Genomic DNA, 21,566 nt, shown 5'->3' on the forward strand with positions numbered 1-21,566 from the left:
TTAAATTATAATATTTTATATATTTCTTGACATAGAACTGCACTTCATTCTTTTTTCTTCAATCCCAAGCAAAATGCCTCCTAGAGATTATTCTCAAAGGAATGTCAGTGAGCCAGAGATGGTCCATTCGTTTTGGTAATCTACAAACGAAGTCGAGGTCAAAGGTAAAAGGAAGACAACGTTGAACAAGAGCACCAGTACTTTGCACATGCCAGCTACTGTAATGTATATACGCTAACTGGCATGCCTGTCACTGGCATACATGTAGCTACTGATTTTGTGTAATTCACTTCGATTGTTATCAATATTTAGCGCGCAAGTATAGGTGCGAGTTCTCTCACGAACTGTCCTGCGTATACACGATGGTATTACTGGCATAAAAGGGCACAACTGGCATGCCAGTATTACTTGCAAATGTAGCCGCAGTGTGCTAGTTACTCGTAAATGCCAGTAACTCTCATGACAGCTACTTTCCAGATTTACTGACATGTGTATTACCGCCTTTATTCTCTTCGAGCAACTTTAAGCAGTTCTTTATATTTTATCTACACCCATGCTTTAAATCCTCTATTAAAGATTCTGAAACAGTTAGCTTATTGCCAACATTAAAACACCCAATGTTCTAATAACCATTACATCATCCAAAAGAGTGTTGTAATGTTGTACTGAATTTCATAACAACACTCCAATTTTTTTTCATTCCCTTCATGCTCAGAGTTTTAACAGACAGCCACATTCTTATCGCTCGATGCGTGGCATCTGTATGAATTTCAAAAAAAGAACATTTTGGTTTACGCGCGTTCCACACCACCAGAACGTCGCGCGCCGTAAAAAAAAGTAGGTTATTCGAATCCCCGCCATTTTTCTTCGATATTTTTATTGTTTTGATTAAGAAAAATGAGCGATTAATTTCCAAAAGAAGATAATATTCAAGTGAATTTTAATTATTGCACTATACAAAATGTAAATTACTACTAAAATAAATAATTCTTTCATTAAAACTTAGTTTATTTGTATATATAATCAGTAATGGATGATATTAGGTTACTACTAGGACTGTCTGTTTTAATGTTAGCAGCAGGGATGTTGCGAACATTCGCATCTGCATCCGCAAATGCGGAACATCCGCATTGTTTTGGACATCTGCATCTGCTTCCGCATCCGCATTAATCAATGCGAATGTTCATGCGGATGCGAATATTATACAAGTAGCGACAAGAAAGAAATTGGGCGGGGCCGGTGATTGACGCGTGCCGGTCGCACGTGACAATAACCAATGGGAGCGAAGAAATTAGTGACAAGATTCGACACGTTTGTTTGTTTTCGCTAGTGCATCATTTGTTTGTTCCTTTCCTTGCAAGTGGAAGTGAATAAATACGTGTTTGTTTGCGTTGTGAAGTGAAAGTGAACTACTTATCGTATCATAAAGATAAATAGGTATTTTTAATGTTATTGTGATACAGTGTGTAAATAAGAAGAGTTTACAAGAAAACTTTATATTATTTAAGACTAATATCCATAAGATCACAGGGTAACTTCTATTATATTACGCCGGTAATACGTTTTATTGTAGGAAAAAATATCGTTTTATGACGAAATTCGTTATTTTTCCAGTGTGATTCCCGTTATTGATAGTTTATCTATCTAACTATTTAGTCAACAATGTCACCACCGACCAAAAGTAATGTATGGGATTATTTTGAACCAAATAAAGAAGACCAGGATAAAGCTGATTGTAAAATATGCAAAAAAAGCTACTCTCGCAAGGGCCGCACCACGTCGTCTTTAAAAAACCATCTTAAGTCGATGCACTCAGAAGAATTTTCTACATTTGAGAACATTAGTAAAGAAAAAAAATTACAACAGATGAAATCTGACGCAAGTAAGTTTCATAATTAATAGTTTTAATTAATTAATATTTACTTGAGGCATTGTTTGGTTAGTTTAATAAAAGAATAGTTTTAGTTGTGGTTTATTGGCTAAGTTTCCACTCAATATTATAGTTATTTGCTGTCATATAAAACGTCAGTTGTAAAAAGACTAATATATGTAATTCATTTATCTACTTTTTTATTGTTTCAAAATAAAACAACCTGTACATAAATGTATATTTTTAATATGATATTAAAATATGAATAGTGAATTACTTAACTCAAAAACTATTCGGCTGATTGCAAAAATTTTATCACTATCAAAAAGTGTACCTTTTCTTTTTAGTGTAGTTTAGCTTCACGCTATATTTAATGTTAATGCCAGAAAACATTAGGGATCCTTCCTTCTTATAAATATTTATAAGGAATAAACTCCTTTTATTTTTATTTTTTGCAATATAAGTTGGACATTTGATAGAAAGGTTTTCTGGTGTTTTAAAATGTCCTCACTTTTTAATTACTTTTAAGTAAATAGTTTTTTACAACGAAAATTTTTATTTATTTGTGTATTTTTCAGATAAAGTTACCACTCCTCTGCAAGAATCAAAGAAACAACTTTCATTAGAGGAAATGGTTCTAAAAGAAAAGAAGTGGGACGTCAATAACTTGAATTCTAAAAAAATTGATAAACTCATTGGAGAAATGATTGCACTTCAAAATTTGCCGTTTAATTTTGTTGAAGGGCTAGGTTTTCGTAGACTGATGCAAGAATTAGCACCAAGATATAACTTTAGGGGACGCAATTTTTTTACAGATTTTGTATGCAAGGAATTATATAGCAAAGTGGCTCAAAAAGTTAAAGGATTAATCGAAAATTTTGATAACATGTCGTTTACGTCTGACATTTGGTCGGATCCTAGCTCAAACGCTTCTTTGCTTAGCCTGACTTGCCATGGAATTGCAGAAAACTTTGATAGATCATCGATAATATTGAAATGTGAGACATTTGACGGCCGTCACACTGGTGACATAGTTGCTGAAAAATTCAGTAACATGCTTTCTGAATGGAACATTAAAAAACAACAACTGCATTGCCTAATCAGAGATGAAGGGTCTAATATGAAACGAGCCGCGCGATTAGCAGCATTAAATGATATAGACTGTACTGTTCACAAGATACAACTGGCTATCCGTAGTTGTTTAGGTTCTCAAGAAAACATAAAAATACTAAAACAAAAATGTAAGAGAATTACGACCCATTTCAATCACTCTACCATTGCCCAGAAACAACTGCAATCAATTCAGGACAGACTGAATCAACCGCACCTGAAAGTGTTTCAAGATTGTGTAACACGATGGAACAGTACATTCTACATGTTCGAGCGTTTTTCAAAGATAAAGGATGCTCTGAGCCTTTACATGAATGATAATGAAATTGACCCTATTCTACCAGAAGAATGGAAAATGATTGAAAGTTTCATTCAATTACTGGGACCTTTTGAGGAAGCAACACGGGAACTGAGCAGCTCTTCTGCTCTTATTTCATCTGTGATACCGATAATACAAATGCTTGAAAAAAAAGTTGATGACTATTTATATTTAACAAGATCGCAAGAGTTTGATCCGATTCGTCAGGCTGTAACGACTTTGAAAAACGAACTTTCTACAAAGTTTTCTAGCTTGGGAGAAAACAATTTATATACCATCGCTACCTACTTAGATCCTCGCTATAAGCACAAATTTTTCACACCGGTGACTGAAGAAAAGATTAAAGATGACATTTTAAAAATGATAAATATTGAGAATGACAATTTTGAATCAGTTAATACCAATGCCAAAAGGGCTAAAATAACTGATTGCATGGAAAATGAAACAGAACAACTAGGACCAGGGACTTCAGGTTTCAACAAAAAGCCATGCTTAAAAAACGACCTGGCTATGATGTTAGATTCGTCGAGTGAAGACGAAAGTCAAGATGAGCCAGAAAATAGTAGCGTTGAAGCTGTATTAAAAAAAGAGTTACTTGCTTACCGTACTAAAAAAAGAATAAATGTGAGTGAAAATCCTTTAAACTGGTGGAGTGTACATCGAGGGGAATTCAAGGTATTATCGCCGATAGTACGAAGATTTTTATCTGCTCCACCGGGCAGTGTTCCTAGCGAACAACTATTTAGTAGCGCGGGATTAATTTACGAACCTCTGCGTAACAGACTAGAACCAGAAAAGGCGGCAATACTACTCTTCATCAAGTATAATGCTCCTATTTTTAAATTCAACTACTGATATAAAAAACAGAAGGTGTTCAGTTACATTATACATGACTTATATTTTTAACATAAAAATAAGTACTTAATTATGTTTGATTACAATAAAAATGTTAATAATTACGTTGTCATTGTTTTAATTCTTCATGGATAGACTTTATTTACATAATATCTTATACATCCGCATCCGCATCTGCATCCGCGGATGTGAGCCTGCTAAACTCCGCATCCGCATCCGTATCCGCGGATGTGAAAATATCGGCATCTGCAACATCCCTGGTTAGCAGTAAGCTAACTGTTTCAGAATCTTTTAGAGGATTTATATTTTGGGTGTAGATAGTCTTATATGCAACTGTTGATAATTAGGTATTAAAACACTCATGTGATACTATTATCACATTCGGCTTCGCCTCGTGAGATAAATCCACATTCGTGTTTTAATACCCCTTATTACACAACAGTTGCATAAATAACTATTACAAAGTGATAAGGTTTATTACATATAGCCTGAGGATAGTTTATATAATATATATAATTCGAATTAAAAGTCATACAATAATTATTGTATGCGCATATTTAATAATATACAATACATAAAAACAGCCATTTATCAAACCATCCATAACTAAAATATGATATTATGCTAACGTAAATTTGTCTTGAAATACCGACAACAAGCGATAGCTAAGAACAAGATAATACAAACGATTTAGAAGAACATTTGAGGTATGCAATTACTGCTATTAACGAAGTAGATAAGCGAGAATTAGTCACACTAGTCTGTACTAGACCGGATAGTCTAGGCAACGTTCGTAGCAATTATGTACCGTTCGATATTTTTATGACAAGCCCGTGAGAAATACAGAGCCGCAATAATTATTATAAATGTAGAAACTATATTAATGACATCCATACTAATATTATAAATGTCAATGTAAGTTTGTTTGTTACGCGTTTACGCCGGAGATACTGACCAGATTTTCATAAAATTTGGTACAGAGATAGACTAGAGCTTGGGAAAGGACATTGGCTACATTTTATCCCGGAAAAATCCAAGGTTCTCGCGAAATTTGTGAAAAGGTTTAGTTTGCTCTAGCAGTCTTCCTCGAAATAAGATTCATATAAAATGTTGAGAACGGGAGCGAACACGGGAACCGCAATTGGAATAGGATATGAGATAATCTTCAATTCCAAACTTGCTTATTATTTTTACAAACCCTTTATGTACGAAGTCGCGGGCATCAGGTAATATATATTATAAACTATTCATGAGGAAACAATAATTAGTAAATGGAAGAGAAAGCACACGATCCAAATACTTACTAGGGAACGAAAATCAAATTAAAATTGCAACTACAGTTACAATATTAAGAAAAAAACACAAATGTTATCGACCAGTAAAATGCAGAAAGTAGAAAATACATTTTAAAAAGCGATTAAAAATATTAAATAGATAATTATGAAAAAAAAGTACCAAATATCAAATGTAAAAAAAAAGCAGCCTATCGTTATCAAAGATATATTGAAGGTATAATATAAAATGAAGATTTAATTCTGTTTTAGGGCAAATAAAGAGGAAATATAATTCACAAGCTGACCCAACAGACGTTGTTCTTTACATAATAAGTAAAATAAATGTTTTTTTAAGAATTTGTCAATAATATTTCATAATATCAAGAATTGTTTCGTAAAATATGCTCGCTGTTGTTATAGAGAAATTGTTTTACAGTGGAACTGTCAAACCATGCGTCAATAAATAACTCGGAACTCGAGAATAGAAAATATGTCCATACAAGACCTATATTGAAAATAAAAATAATTATGGGTCCCAAACCGAAAAAAACTATCCTATCTCTCAACTCTAACCAGCACACTTGCACTCCATGAAGTAATCCCCATTACAATCCGTTTATTAATTTAGGAGTTCACTGGAAACAAACATCAGGACACTGGATTTATATATATAATAAGACTATGAAAAGTACCAAGTATCAAATGTGAAGGTACCAGGAAAAAAGCGGCCTATCGTTATCAAAGATATATTGAAGGTATAACGTAAAACAAAGATTTAATTCAGTTTTAAAAGAAATAAAGAGGATGTATAATTCATAGCCAAAGCTAGACACGTCATGAAGTAACATTTGTATCTCAATCCGACACTACGTGGGATTACACTGATTGACTTACATAAGAAAATAAGCATTATTATTCGTGCTTGTGGGAAAATGCTTCTTGTATAAGTTTCTATAGGATATCATACCGCTCTGTGCAGTTGTCGACCGCGGCAGTTACGTGAGGCAACACCCAACTGCAAGAAGAACTGGATCGGAGTTCATTGACCCTGACAGAGCAGGAACAAGGGACGACTCATCAGAATATTAAACTTAATACTTGTAGCGGAGAAGATCTCTCAAATGACGAGTACAGTATATACGTACGCTGTTTGTTGAGCGCATTGGACACGAGAAAATAAATGGGATTTTATTTAAGTACAATAAAACATCTACCTAGTCTTGCCATAAATACTGAAACAAAGAAGAAAAAAACTATTGCAAATAACATTTATTACTTGTATGTAGTGTTATATTTGTGTCATAGTTTTACGAATAGTGCCCACGTTGCACTCTGTCGACTAATTGGGAAGCTTCCTTAGAGCTTAGTTGCTCAAGAAATGTAAAATTTTCTCATTTCTGTGACCTCCCGTTGCGTACCGTTTCAGTAGTTATTTCGATTTTACCAGCCTATTCTTTTTTAAATTATCAGTTAAGAAATGACCAGTAGGTCTCTTATGGGCTGCAAGTCCTAAGTCATCTTTTAAAATACGCGACATGGTTCTAGGTGTTATCTTCATCTCCCGTGATAAAATCTATTGCTTTCGAACTTTTTCTCTTACTGTTTTGACCACCTTTTTCGTAGGAACACTACGTAGACGGCCAGATATTTTTGTCACAATTCGGTTCTCTTAATCACCCCACTCCATTTTAATGTCGTAAAATATTGTACAATGAATTGACGCCAAAATGAGCAATCTCAATGAACAATCATAATATAAAAATGACAGATTCCAAATTCAAATATAATATTTTGTTTATTTTTAATTGTAACAGTATTTATGTCCAGACTAAGTAGAGCCAAAAGCCACTTCGCTTCATTCATAATTGAATGTATGCCCTTTATAACAGATATATTATTTCACGTACGACTAAAGCCCGGTGTCGTAATCTTAATATATTTCTTTTGTGCGTCTGTTGTAACTGAACTCCTCCTAAACGGCTTGAACGATTTTAATGAAACTTTCTTTGTGTCTTCAGGTGCATTCGAGAATGGTTTAGAATCACAATTGAACTACCTCCTAAACGGCTGGACCGATTTTGATTATTTTTTGTGTGATCCAGTGAATTTGAGATTGGTTTAGATTCTCAATTCCGTCCATATAATCCGTCGGGTCCACTAGTATCATTATAATTGAGACATCTGTTAAACACCTCGTCAGTAGTTCAAATTCAAATATTTTTATTCAAAATAGGATTTATAATCACTTATTGAACGTCAAAATCTACCACCCATTCAAAAGAGACTGCCTCAGACCTGAGAAGAATGGGCGCAAGAAACTCAGCGGGCTTTTTTTTTATATAAAATATGGATTACAATGTAATATCGTACAATAAACATTTATAATTAAAGAGCCTGAGGGTGTTCGCTTTAATCCCAGTCCGTGGTGTCATTAAGAAAATCGTTTATGCTATAATAACCTTTCCCACACGAACGTTTTTTAACAATTCTTTTAAACTTCGTAACACATTTGTTTTGTACATTTTTTGGGATCATATTGTAGAAGCGTTCAATAATAATAAATAGTCAATAATAAGCAATAGGTTAGGTAACGACCTTTTGTTTCAGCGCTGCAAGACAGAAGGTCGCCAATCATCATTGATGCATCATTGCGTCTCAATACTATTAACAATAGCTGCATGTAGGTCACAAGATCTGCAAGTCTATTTGTCCACTGTTGCGTGCAATTCCACTAGCATTTTCCACACATTCTATTTGGTGTCAATTCTTTACATGGAATTTAAAAACAAATCCACACAGTATATTCACCAGTAGGAGGTTAACAGGTACGCCGGCTAGATCATAGACCACAATGGCGCCTATTTCTGCCGCCTGAAGCAATAATTTGTAAACATTACTGTGTTTCCGTCTGAAGGGCGCCGTAGCTAGTGTAATTACTGGGCAAATGAGACTTAACATCTTAAGTCTCAAGGTGACGAGCGCAATTGTAATGCCGCTCAGAATTTCTGGGCAGGGCGTATCAATTACCATCAGCTGAACGTCCTGCTCGTCTCGTCCCTTATTCTCATTAAATAAATGTGCTATTATACTACATATTCGCCCAAAACTGGGAGATTGCGCTGCGAACTCATTTGCATAGCTGAACCACTAATGTTATATTAATTAATATTTACCTCTCATACTATTTTGTAAGTACCGTACTAGAAATATAAACATATATGAAAATAAAATATAGGAAGATATCATTACTAAATAAGATTAAGCAAAAAATATTCTTAAATCGCATTTATATCCATATTCAAGCGGTATTAATATCCACGTGAAACAAGTCACATAAAAACCGGGTTCCCTACTACCTACTAGTTCACTTAATAGAAACAATATAATAAATAACTATGTAGGTACCATACAGTTATGTTTCAAAAGCATTATTTAAAACTGTATCATGTTTATATTTTGGGCTTTTCAATACCGCCTTCCGACCTATAAAACGCACACACGCCCTTTGATTCATGATTTGATTTACCAGCTAACTGCTAAACCAAGCCCTAAATCGTGCTGTATCTTATTGAAAAAACGCAGTGTTAAGTTACTCCAAGTTTAAAACGTCTATATCTTACCTGAGTCACTACATAATTACATGATAGGGAGATTTAATTTTAAACTTGGTGATACTTTACACAAGTCCTACTAATATCTTCCCTTTCTTGGCGTACGTCCGTGCAGAATGGGATGTCCCTATGCCAACTTAAGGCGAAGAGTAAGCAGAAAACACGCACACAAGGTGTTTTTAGACAAGTTTCGTGGTGAAAATATAGCATTTGGAGCTATAAACACTACTTTATCCTGTTACACATACCCTTAAGTCTTACTTGTAGGTTGCTTATGCTTATTGTTGGTTAAAGTTAGCACTCCAGAACTAATATGAACTACCAGTTTTCTTTGCAGTTGAACAAGTTTTTTCTCGGCATGATGCATTTGTTTAGTATACTACTATCATAAAAGTTGTTCTTATAGCTTTTACTTTTTTGTGTTGGTACATTTATTAAGATTAGTAATAAATAATCAGGATTGTAAGCAATTAAACTGTTTGCGCCTGTTAAAATGTTAAATTTTCGACGCAAGAATTTTGAAAATATTGGCTTTGTTACATAGGAGCCGTGAACTCATATCGCTCATGGTCGCCGGCATTTAGTGTCGCCTTAACGGCTGACAGGCTTGCCTGCATGTTTCAGTATGACAACTCTCGCTGTTATCCCTACTTAAACATTTTATCGAGATAAAACCTTTAGTTGCGAATGCAACGGGCAACTACTAGTTTATTAATAAGACAGTAAGTCTTCAGCAATTGCTCTGGGCAAATATGAAAAGGCCCATGAGGCTAAATATATTTTGCTACGTCTTGAGGTCCGATACCTACCTTCACATACCTACATATTATATAATGAAGATGAATATCTTGTATAGTAGCTTACTGTGGTGAACCGCATAGCAAGGGATCGTTTACATAACATTTTTATATAAATTTTCATCACGTCATGAGTTCTAATAAGCCGAAATTACCCTATTGCTAGTAGGATCTGGCAGTTTAAAGGCGTCCATTATAAAATAGATTAGCGCAGCATTGGCATTACTAGGTGCAAGAAAAAAAACCGAAAGTTCAAAGTAAGTTAAAAAAAATCCATATATTGAAATTATAGTACAGCACCGGCAACTTTAATAAACAATTCGTTATTTTTTAGAGTGATAACCCTCACTTCTGGGATTAATTACACAAATTAACTCTCTCTCTCTCTCAATTGAATCTCGCGTTCCGCGCGAGAGTGTACTCGCGAGACATAGCGGTTTCGAGCCCGCATCGTTCATAAATTTTGTTTTTTTTTTTTTAATTTAATTTCTGTAACTCTAATAAATTAAACTTTTACTTCAAATATTGCGTTGCACTTACTTATTTTGAATAATATAGTCGAAATGATACCGCTATCAAAACGAGCGTGTCATAGCCGTTCGTGACAGCTAAAAAGAAGTATTCTCTTCAAAAACCAGAATTTGAACCGATGACATAAGAAATTAACTGCTTTTTTCAGTGTAAGCCTAAAAAAGCGAAGTGTAGAACGCAAATAACAATAGTGGCAGTACCAATATCAAGAATGCTCCGAGCTTTCTCTACTCGTGGGCCTCATTGTTAGCGCAATTAACGATCACTGAACCAACTTAGGGCCGCGGTAGTCGAACATCTGAATATCGTGTCGGAGTCACTATTTGAAATTAAGTTACTCGTGTATACTTTCTACTACGTTTTATATCGAACATCTACAATCGCCGCGCATGTCTACGTACTATTTGACACGGCAACTTAATAACTTTCTTCACCAGTACCGAAATCTTCTGTTATGTAAGAGATGAAATGATCTTTTCCGTCGCCTTTTGAAAGCGCTGCGGAATTTTCGGAAATCTAGTAGGTACTCTAAAAACCGCTTGATCGCTTTGCATTGCGTAGACAACGCATCACAATAGCATCAAACACAAACTGAATGTACGAGGTTTCCACGAGACACGCAAATTCGACACCCTGACGTTAGCTGGTCAACTAGACCATTGGTATCATACTTCAGCTACTTGGTAGAGAGGCTTATGTCTCTTGCAACTAATACATGAATTACATGAGGTCTACTGCACCACAACCAGTGGACGGTATTAAAATTAAATTTCATTATACACAAGATCAAAAATAATGATATTTAATTACACGTTAGTTATCTAAATTATGCGGTATCATAATATTTTCATTGGTTGTATTAATACCTTCTTTATTACAATATTCTTCATTCTACAAACGGAAAATAGCACGAGGAAAAGGTAATTTTTTTAAGGATTTTTGTTTTGTTACGTCAAAGAAGAATAACTTCTTACCGGCGCGCAGCTGCAGCGTACATATAAGTATATATACACACTTTCTTCTTCCCTTACCTCCCAAACTTCCTTCCCTGGATATCTAATAATTCCTCGGTTATGTCCAATGATTGGCGGCAGTGATTACTTCATCAGGTGAGATGCAATGACCTCCTAAGCAATATCTTTTATACTCCAAACGAAAGAATTTAAATAGGAAAATATTATGATCGTGGAACAGTAAAAAAACAGATTATTAACGATGTGTCCATTTTTTAAGTAGGTTAAACCGTTAGCCCTGTTTAAATAAATCGTGATTAATGATTATTGAGCCATTAAAGTAATTAAGCACTTAAGCCCAACTAGTTATGTCAATCGGTATTTTTTTATATAAATACGAATTAAAAATATTATCATCATCATCAGCCGGAAGACGTCCACTGCTGGACAAAGGTGTCCCCCAAAGATCTCCACGAAGATCGGTCCTGCGCTGCCCTCATCCAACGTATTCCGGCGATCTTGACCAGATCGTTTGTCCATCTTGTGTCCTACCAACCCTACGTCTTCTTTAAAAATTGATATTACTATAATTATTAAATATTGTTTGTCGATTATAATTGTGATATTCTATTACATGTAACATGTAGGGTCAATTGGTGGGTCAAGTAAAGCAGCGGTGATAACTTGCCGAATATGACGATAACGGATGAATCACACTGATCATTTGTTAACAAAATGTTGACGTAGGCGTTCTCACTCAAAACGAGATTTTGTTATATTCAAGGTTACATGATCTAAGGCTTATTACGTAAATAGAGACGTCTCTAGTTTTTTTTTTGTAACGAGGAGGTATTTCTTATTTTAAATTGTATTCGCATCACATTGAGATCCTTGTGTGTTCTTCTCACGAGCTCAACTTTTTCCGAGCATATGGTAGACTTAATAATTTAAAAGAAATATTTGTAGTGACCATTCAAAAGCGCTTAGTTTAAGCCTAATTGAATAAAGTTTATTTGACTTTGACTTTTACCTTGACATCTGTCTTCTATTAGTAACAAAAATATTTATCTTAGCGTGGACTGGACCAGAAACACGGGGTCTTGGCTTATTTTTGCCACCCAAATCTACGTTTGGGTTTCAATTTTTGTTATAATTGTTAAAATGATAAGGAGTTATCATTTACCGTCCGTTGAGGGCGAAAAAATACTTTTATTTTTATAAAACGGCGGCCATTGCCGAGCAAGAGCCGCACTGTAGGTCGCTACATATCCAGTTGGTCGCATACAGACTATTTGTTGAAAACACAACATATTACAATTTATTTTTTTTATGAAAATAAAGAACGAGACGAGCAGGAAGTTCTGAAGCTGATGGTAATTGATACGCCCTGCCCATTTCAATGCAGTGCCGCTCAGGATTTTTGAAATACCCACGAATTTTGAGCGGCTCTATAATTGCGCTCGACAACTTGAGACATAAGGTATTAAGTCTCGTTTGCCCAGAAATTTTACTAGCTACGGAGCCCTTCAGAGCTAAACACAATGTTTACACATTACTGCTTCACGGCAGAAATAGGCGCCGTTGTGGTACCCATAATCCAGCCGACATCCTGTGCAAAGGAGCCTCCCAATGGTAAAATATATGTTGGTACTGAAACAGTTTCTTAGTTAAATAATTCAATAATTTTAACTACAGCAAGCAAAAGATAAACCTTTTAAAGGTTATTTATAAATAATATCTTATAGCGGTAGGAACTAAGTAACACAATACTCTGAATTAAGTAACACAAATTAAATTAAAATACAAAATTTATGAACGATGCGGGACTCGCACCCGCGACTCGGTGTTCCGTACGAGCGCTCTTCCACTGAGCCAACCGTTCTAGTGACGTAACGTTCATAGATCTATGTCTTTGTTCAACTCTCAGGTTGTGGCTTCACCTACAGGATCTACTTTACAGTTGATAACCTGCTCAACCAAAATATTTGCATATCAGGAAATTGACTTGAGATGTCTGTCCCTTTTCTTTAATTATAAAACAGGAATATATTTTGGAAATGAACAATTAACTTTTACATAACCTATATCCTTTATAACACGTTATAAAACGAGTGAAAAGTGGTTGTGAAACATATGTTTAAATTTTCAAACAAGTCAGAGCACACAACACGTTTACCCAACCTGCAGAATAAATCAATGCTCAGACCATAGTGGCTCGGTTCGCATCAAAATGAGGTTTTCAACTCTCCCGTTTTGGTCAAGCGACTCTGAGCAGGTTCTGCACATATCACCCATATGACGAAACATTTTCTGCCTTATTATTTGAACACTGCACCTCTCAATACCGAAATGAAAATAATTAAATAAATAATAACTAAAAAGCCTTTATTGTTCTTAACAAGTTTTACACAGAGTAGTTTCGTGTGCCTTAAATTAATTTACTTACGACTACTATCTAAAAAACACATTTTGACTATTAACTAGAGTTTAAATAATATACTAACAATTTTTAACATCTATTGATTATCGGCAAACGGTAGTTCGGTTACAACTTGTCTTCCGACAAAGGCCTCCTCTAAAGCTCTCCAGTCTTTTCTAATTTTTGCAGTGCGAGTCCATGTTGAACCCGCTATTTCCTTAACGTCATCCTCCCATCTCTTAGCCTGTCTTCCTCTATGTCTCTTTCAGTCTAAAGGGTACCATTCTGTGGTAAGTTTTGTCGATTTTTCTTGCTTTTCTCTCATCATATGCCCTGTCCACCTCCACTTCAGCTGTTTGTATGTTGTGTATGCATTCTTAAACTTGGTTTTACTTTTGATGTCTATTAATTTTTCTCGGTCTTTTCTTTTGACACCTATTGTACTTCTTTCTATGCTGTTTTGACAAACTTTAATTTTATTTGCTAGATGAGAACAATGCCCAAGTTCGACACTCGTATAGTAAACATGGTAGAATGCACATATTATATACCTTCCTCTTTTCTTTCATAGGCATATCTTTGTTCTTCATCACTTCACTGAGTGACCATTATCTTTTCCAAGTATTGGTAACTCTTCTTTCAATCTCTTTTTCGATGCAGCCTTCAGTACATATTAGCTGTCCTAAGTATACATATTCCTGTACATACTCTATTTGGTCATTATTTACTTTTATCGTCTCTGTTTATGATGAGTTTGTCATGATTTATGTTTTATTTAAATTCATCGATAGTCCAGCTTTGTCATTTACATCTGCTAGTTGTTGCAGCGTCATTTCTAGTTATCTTGAATTTTCCAAGAATATTATTAAGTCGTCTGCAAAGCGTAGGTGGCTCAAGTTTTCACCGTTTATGTTTAGTCCCTCATTTGTCCGGTCTAGGTTCCTAAATATTATTTCCAAAACGGCAGAAAATAATTTGGGTGAGATAGGGTCTCCTTGGCGTACACCTCTCATGATAGGGAATTCTTCGCCTATAGTTTCTAACTTGACTTGCGCAGTACTCTTGGTATATATACATTACGAAGTAATCGTATGTATTTTGTTTGTACACCCTGTATTTTTAGTGGATCCCAGATATATCCGTGTTCTAGTGTGTCGAATGCTTTATTGAAATCGACAAACCCTAGGTAGTAGCTTTTGTTGTATTCTTTATATTTTTGTAATATTTGTCTAAGGGTGTGTATATGGTCTATGGTTGAAAAATTTCGACGGTATCCAGCTTGTTCTTTGGGCTGATTCTCTTCAAGAATATTTGTAATCCTCAATAGTATTATTTTAGAAAATACCTTATAAATATTAGACATTAAGCTTATGGGCCTGTAATTTGCTATATCTCGTAATGAAAATAATTAATGTTATTTAAATAATACTATCAAAAAATTATATTAGATTATACCTATAGTTGTGCTTTTACATAATTTATACGAATATGTAAGATAATATTATTACGAACTAAAACTCTCAGTATGTATGGTTATATAAAAAATCAATTCAAACAAAAGAAATAAGTAAATTATATGCTCAATCTGCCTACAGCGAAATATTCACGCCTGGAGTGGCGATCAGAAATAGAATAGCTGATCTAGGACAGTTCCAAGATCATTAGCTTCCGGAAGACGAATTATATCATAGATCTAAACAAACTGCTGGAATACAATCTTTTGAAATTATATTAAGCTCGTCTCCAACTTTATAAGATACTAGCTGACCCGACAGACGTTGCTCTGTAAATATTAATCTTAATATATATAAATTACGTGACACGTTGTTTGTCCGCGATGGACTCCTAAACTAATGAACGGATTTTTATGGGGATTACTTCATGGAGTGCAGTTTGGTCCAACTTAGTTTTTATTTCGATTTGGAACTCATAATTATTTTTATTTCCAATGTTTGTTTTATATGGACATATTTCTTTAGAGAAAATTTATTAACACACGGTTTGACAGTTCTGCTGTGAAATAATTTCATTATATTAACAACAAGGGGCATATCATAAAAAAAAGTATTTTATTTATTATGTGCAGAACAACGTCTGTCGGGTCAGCTAGTAATAAATAAAATACTGATTTTAATGATGTTGTCAATAATATATCATAATACCAAGAATTATTTCGTAAAAATGACCCCTTGTTGGTATAATGAAATTGTTTCACAGTAGAACTGTCACACCGTGCTTTAATTAATTATTCTCTGATAGAAAATTTGTCCATACAAAACAAATATTGGAAATAATAATTATCCCATCTATCAAGTTGGACTAAACTGAACTCCATGAAGAAATCCCCAATGGGTTTTTTCAATTTTAATGAAAATCCGTTCATTAATTTAGTAGTTCACTTGAAACAAACATCAGGATATTGGATTTATATTAAGAATTAAAGTCGACATTATTACAACTACAGCTACAGCTCTGAATGTAGCTTTCATTGGCTTTCCAAACAGAGTTCTGATGTAATCAGGGTAGTTGTTTAAAAATATGTGAAATACATATAATTTATTTTTATTTACTTAATGAAAATCAAGAGCTCCCTTCTGGTCCCTCTGATCCCTCACTTCTGGGATTACGAGCGCTCTTCCGCTGAGCCAACCGCTCAAGAGCCGTATCGTTTGTAAATCTTGGTATGTCTTGTTCAACTCTCAGGTAGTGGCTCCATCAACAGGATTCACTTTACATGATTTCGCATAATTTTTTTAAATTCTTTAATTGCATATTAGGAAATGAGACTTGAGATGACGCTCTTTCAAATCTAAACAATTTGTAATTTTTGGTTTGATCCTCGCCCGCAACGTAGGTTTAATTAAATATGTCGGTTTAATCAACGCTTTAGAATTTCGACAAGGCTCTTTCGATTCCTCAGGACACATACCTTATTATCTTTCATAAAGAATCGAACATACATTTAAGCGTAGGACTCCTCATAAGTTGGCCTACATAAGCGAGCGCACATATCGGAGACTTAGGGACTACGCGCACTTATTCAGCTCCATTCGCGTTTCGCTGAACGATTTTGGTCACACTTATACAGCTCTGCTTCTATCAGCCGCATACGGAACTTTAAATCACGTCTGCACTCTTTAATCTTTGCGTGTATAATGATTACGTCAAATCAATGCAGGAACAATACAGGTCGCAACTTGTCGACAAGGAGTCGCGAACCATCCCTGTAAAGAGCTGTTCCGCCGCATTCGACAGCGAACAGCGCTGTACGCGGCGGAACAGCGACGAACGCTCTCTATAGCATTCGCATAATAAAAACACATTTATCCTCATTTTATGCTGGTTTGCCGCGAAAGCAGAATGGACGCGGAAAGCTAAATCAACGCGTACACGTCTCCATACAAAATTGTTGTTTTCTATGGACAAAAGCTGAAAAGAGCTGAATAAGTGCGCGTAGTCCCTTATACGCCAAGCTCTTGTAACAAGACCAGATGCAGATTAAACAAACGACGGCAAAATATTTACTAAGAAACGAAAAAAAATATATGGCGAGGCTAGAGAAAAAGAATTAGGAAAAAATGTATAAGTCCTTAGAAACAATAACACCAAGTCTGAACTGGATTTAGGGGTTAATTTTAATCATCATTGTCTCAGTTATATACAGTCCACTCAGACGAAGCAGCAGTAAAAAGTCGTATATAATATCTCAGAACAAACCTTCCATCAAATATAATATTGAGTTTCTTAATTATAAAGTAAATTGTTGTAATAATTAGGAAAAGATAGCTATAATTTTCGCTGTTAGTCTGAACAATTCCGGCAATCTAGCCGGGTTAAGTAAATTGACCTTGCGTCGGCTCAAACAATTCTGCAGAAACATCACCGCCTCTATGCCGACATATTATAGATCATTCTGGTCTAGATAACGGCCGCGCCTGCCCCCATGTCTGATTCCCATGTTTCTAGGTCACCTGGGCGTGGGGGAAGAGAATCATGCTACTTTTACATCACATAACTGTATAAGTAATAATTATATAAGTGTTATTAGTACTTACGGATACAAGTAACGTCAATTTGGTGTAATATTTGATTAGCAGACAGATTTAAGTAGGTAATTTATAGATCGACAAAGTAATACATGATGGTAGGACCTTATCAATCTGGTATCACCATGGTGCTCCACAGAAATTTTTTGGAAATCATATTTTGTGGTATAGTAGGTATTAGGTTAAGTATTATTGTAAATTATTATAACTTGAAACTCTGGCGCTGATTAAAGTGATTGTAGCAAGTACAGACTGTGGATTAGCATACGAGCCTACGGGTCGTTGTAACCAGTAATCACCGCCGCCCATGGATTGTTGCAACATCATAGATTCACAAGAGATTCACTGGAATCTAAAGTGTAAATATTTTTTAAGATCAATTAATATCGAGCTAGAAACACGATGCAAGGAAGTTCATTCCACATTTCATACCAATATAGGCGACTATCTGATGTATATTGGCGTCTCATACTGAAATTCTTAAATCGCAGTTTGGATGTAGGTATGCTGTAGGTAATCAAAGCTTACATCTACGTACGCACATCGTAGACATCCTAATTAGCGCACAACTTGACATCACGGGCCGTATTGATCCTAAGACAATATCCGAAGCCGTACAAGTACATAATGCAATAACGTACCAACGCCGAGCGGGGACTATCTCATGACAAATCCAACACACATTCACAGCACTGAGTTCGTAGTACGGATATAAAAGATATCGCGGAGAAAAGTACGACGCGTCAGGTCGAGCGCTCGACACTGTTTGCGCGCCGGCTGCTGTCAAATGGCAGGAGTATCGATCGACATGCCTGGCGCCCGCTTGTCCGCATTTTAAGCCCTATAGCACGCCCCTCCTGTTCTTCAACCCTTGCTATCAACTAAAAAATACCGAAATTTTGAAATTTTACGACAAATACCAACAAAACGTCCCGATAAAGTACGATCTAACATGATTTACGATTTTCTTTTCGTCGTATTATTCAGGTTTTCAATATAATTTTATTATTAACTATTAATCAGTAAGTGATATTATCATGGATAGAGCTTTTTCATTTTATAAGAAAGGAATTTAGTAATTTTTTTTATTCACAATCACAGAAAATGATAGGCAAGATTTAATTATCACGATGTAACATATGTCATTAAATGATATAGTACCTACCTATCTTTTTTTTTATTCATAATCAACAGAACGTGATGGTCAAGATTTAGCGGTTTTTGCTTGTATGGTCAAAACTTAATAAGTCTTAGAAAAAGTCTAGTCTAAACACAACTAGGTAGTTAGGCCATCGGCCACTAGATGTGACGTCTGCAGTAGTGTCGGCTTGCTCGCTTGCGTATCGGTACTCTTATTTTATGTCACACGAATCACTTGCATATATTTGTGTTCTCATGTAACAACACATAACAAAACAAACAACAAGTTTTTCAACATATTATACCAAGTTTTTTGTGACATGACCTATATATTTTTAGCTAATATACTTACATCAAGAAAGTATTGTGGTTATGTAGCAGCAGAACAAATTTTTGGCCCATTATTACTATTTATTACAGATATGGGTCCAGCTCACCATACCAATGCATAGAGAACTAACACAAAGACATATATCTATATACCTTCTTGATATTTATGTATGAGGGAGGATTATGTACCAGTGGGAGGCTCCTTTGCACACCAGTGGGAGGCTCCTTTGGACAGGAAGCCGGCTAGATTATGGGCCTATTTCTGCCGTGAAGCAGTAATGTGTAAGCATTACTGTGTTTCAGTCTGAAGGGCGCCGTAGCTAGTGAAATTACTGGGTAAATGAGACTTAACATCTCATGTCTCTAGGTGACGGACAGTTGTTTCTTTTTTGGGGTTTTTCAAGAATTCTGAGCAGGACTGCATTGTAATGGGCAGAGTGTATCAATTACCATCAGCTGAATGTCCTGCTCGTCTCGTCCCTTATTTTCATTTAAAAAAAAGAATGTGTACTCATATGTAGAAACCTTTAACCCTAGCATTATTATTTGCATGACAAAATTTAAGAAATATTAAACTTTTTATTAGTTAGTAAATTTTATTTACGCTTATGAACTATAGTTCTTATGGCCGGTGTGTTCAAGGCTGAATATATTTTGCACATTAGTCAGCATGTGTAATGTTTATAAATAACACAACTCCTGACCTCCTTTTAGCTGCTAAAGCTAAAGCCATATAAAGTCACTCCATTACGTTACATAATTTTATATATCTTTTAAAATAATACAACATACTTCGTTTTAAATACCTAAAATGTGCATTTATTTAAAAGAAATATAATAATTACTAGTGGACCCAATAGACGTTTTCCTGTACACATGTTTTAAATTTGAAAAATCGGTCCAGCCGTTAGGAGCAGTTCACTAACATACACATGAGCAGGAGAATTATATTATATGGGCGGAATTGAGAATCTAAACCAATCTCAAATTCACTGAAACAAACAAAAAAAGTCATCAAAATCAGTCCAGCCGTTTAGGAGGTAGTTTAATTGTGAATCTAAACCATTTTCGAATCCACCTGAAGACACACACCAATCTCAAATTCACTGGAATACACAAAAATATCATCAAAATCGGTCCAGCCGTTTAGGAGGTAGTTCAATTGTGAATCTAAACCATTCTCGAATCCACCTGAATACACACAGAAAGTTTCATTAGAATCGGTCCAGCCGTCTAGGAGGAGTTCAGTGACATACACACAAGAATTATATATATAAAGATTACCAATAAATAGTGGAAAATAGAATTACATTAGTATCTTGACTGATGTAATATTTATTTGAATGAATGAATATTCATAATTGTAAGCCATGGTCTATCTATCATAAAAGTTTACGAACTAGTTTATATGCTAAATTGTTTTAACAACACATGTTGATAATATTGCTCTATTATGATTGTGGTGAACTTGAAAACTCTGCCTATCTCATGACTATGTAATGATTAATTATTTAATAATAAACTTTTAAGTTACATTGTAGAAAGCAAGGTCACTTTCCACTGTCCCGACTGTATATCCCTGCTTAATCCTTATACCATTATTCACATAATTTTTGATAAAAGAAATATAAAACATAAAATTAAGATTTTACATAATTAATATATTTACATAGCTTACATAAGCTAAATCAAGGGGCGTACTAGAGAATTGTGGGTCTTTTAAAATTAAAAAACATATTTCAATAGTATATTCTATCATTTATTTATTATTCAAATAAATAATATGATAGTATTTTTGGGCATTATTCTAAGGCATAGTTTCTCAACCTTATTTTGTTCACCGCCCATTTGAGAATATGTTTTTTTCTAGAGTATTTTCGTGTATTTTTTTGCCTTTTTAGACTATATTTTTTAATCTACCCACACCCCATCTCAATGCCCAATAATTTTCTCTGGGTCTTCTACTGCTCCCCCGAAAGTCTCAAACGCCAACAGGGGGCCGTTATCGCCCACGTTGAGAACCTGTGACCTAGACTGTTGAGAGCTGATGATTCTATTGTGACTTAAATAATTTTTACTGCCACTCAGATGACTTGTATTTATTCTAAAGAAGATCTAAGAAACTCTTAATTACACCACAAATTTCTTAAATTATTCACAATAAAGTATTGAGTCAGGTCTAATATAGGGGAATCTCTGTCAGGTAGTTGAGGAATAGTAGTTAAAAAAAATCCAAATCTGTATTTTTACATAGTAAAACACACTACTTAAAACCTTTGCGGTTAACAATATTTGTGTAATTGGTTGTAAA

The 21,566-nt window shown here is 34.9% G+C and overlaps 2 protein-coding genes across 11 annotated transcripts in view; one reads left to right on the plus strand and one right to left on the minus strand.

The window, feature by feature from the left end:
- LOC126974053 (spectrin beta chain) overlaps positions 1-21,566 on the minus strand; it is a 223,927-nt gene that overhangs the window by 200,768 nt on the left and 1,593 nt on the right. Inside the window, exon 1 of one of the 10 annotated variants that reach the window (XM_050821427.1) lies at positions 18,427-18,576. The exons of the other annotated variants lie outside the window; for them this stretch is intronic. The gene's annotated coding sequence lies outside the window, so the exon portion shown is untranslated. Of the gene's footprint in view, positions 1-18,426; positions 18,577-21,566 lie in introns of those variants that run through there. 10 annotated transcript variants of the gene reach the window in all.
- Positions 1,085-4,258, plus strand: LOC126974081 (zinc finger BED domain-containing protein 4-like). The gene is made up of 2 exons (XM_050821485.1): positions 1,085-1,882; positions 2,449-4,258. Exons 1-2 carry the CDS (start codon positions 1,663-1,665, stop codon positions 4,152-4,154), a joined length of 1,926 nt encoding a protein of 641 aa, XP_050677442.1. The 5' UTR covers positions 1,085-1,662; the 3' UTR covers positions 4,155-4,258.

This window comes from Leptidea sinapis, chromosome 31, assembly GCF_905404315.1.
Source record: "Leptidea sinapis chromosome 31, ilLepSina1.1, whole genome shotgun sequence".
Taxonomy (NCBI): domain Eukaryota; kingdom Metazoa; phylum Arthropoda; class Insecta; order Lepidoptera; family Pieridae; genus Leptidea; species Leptidea sinapis.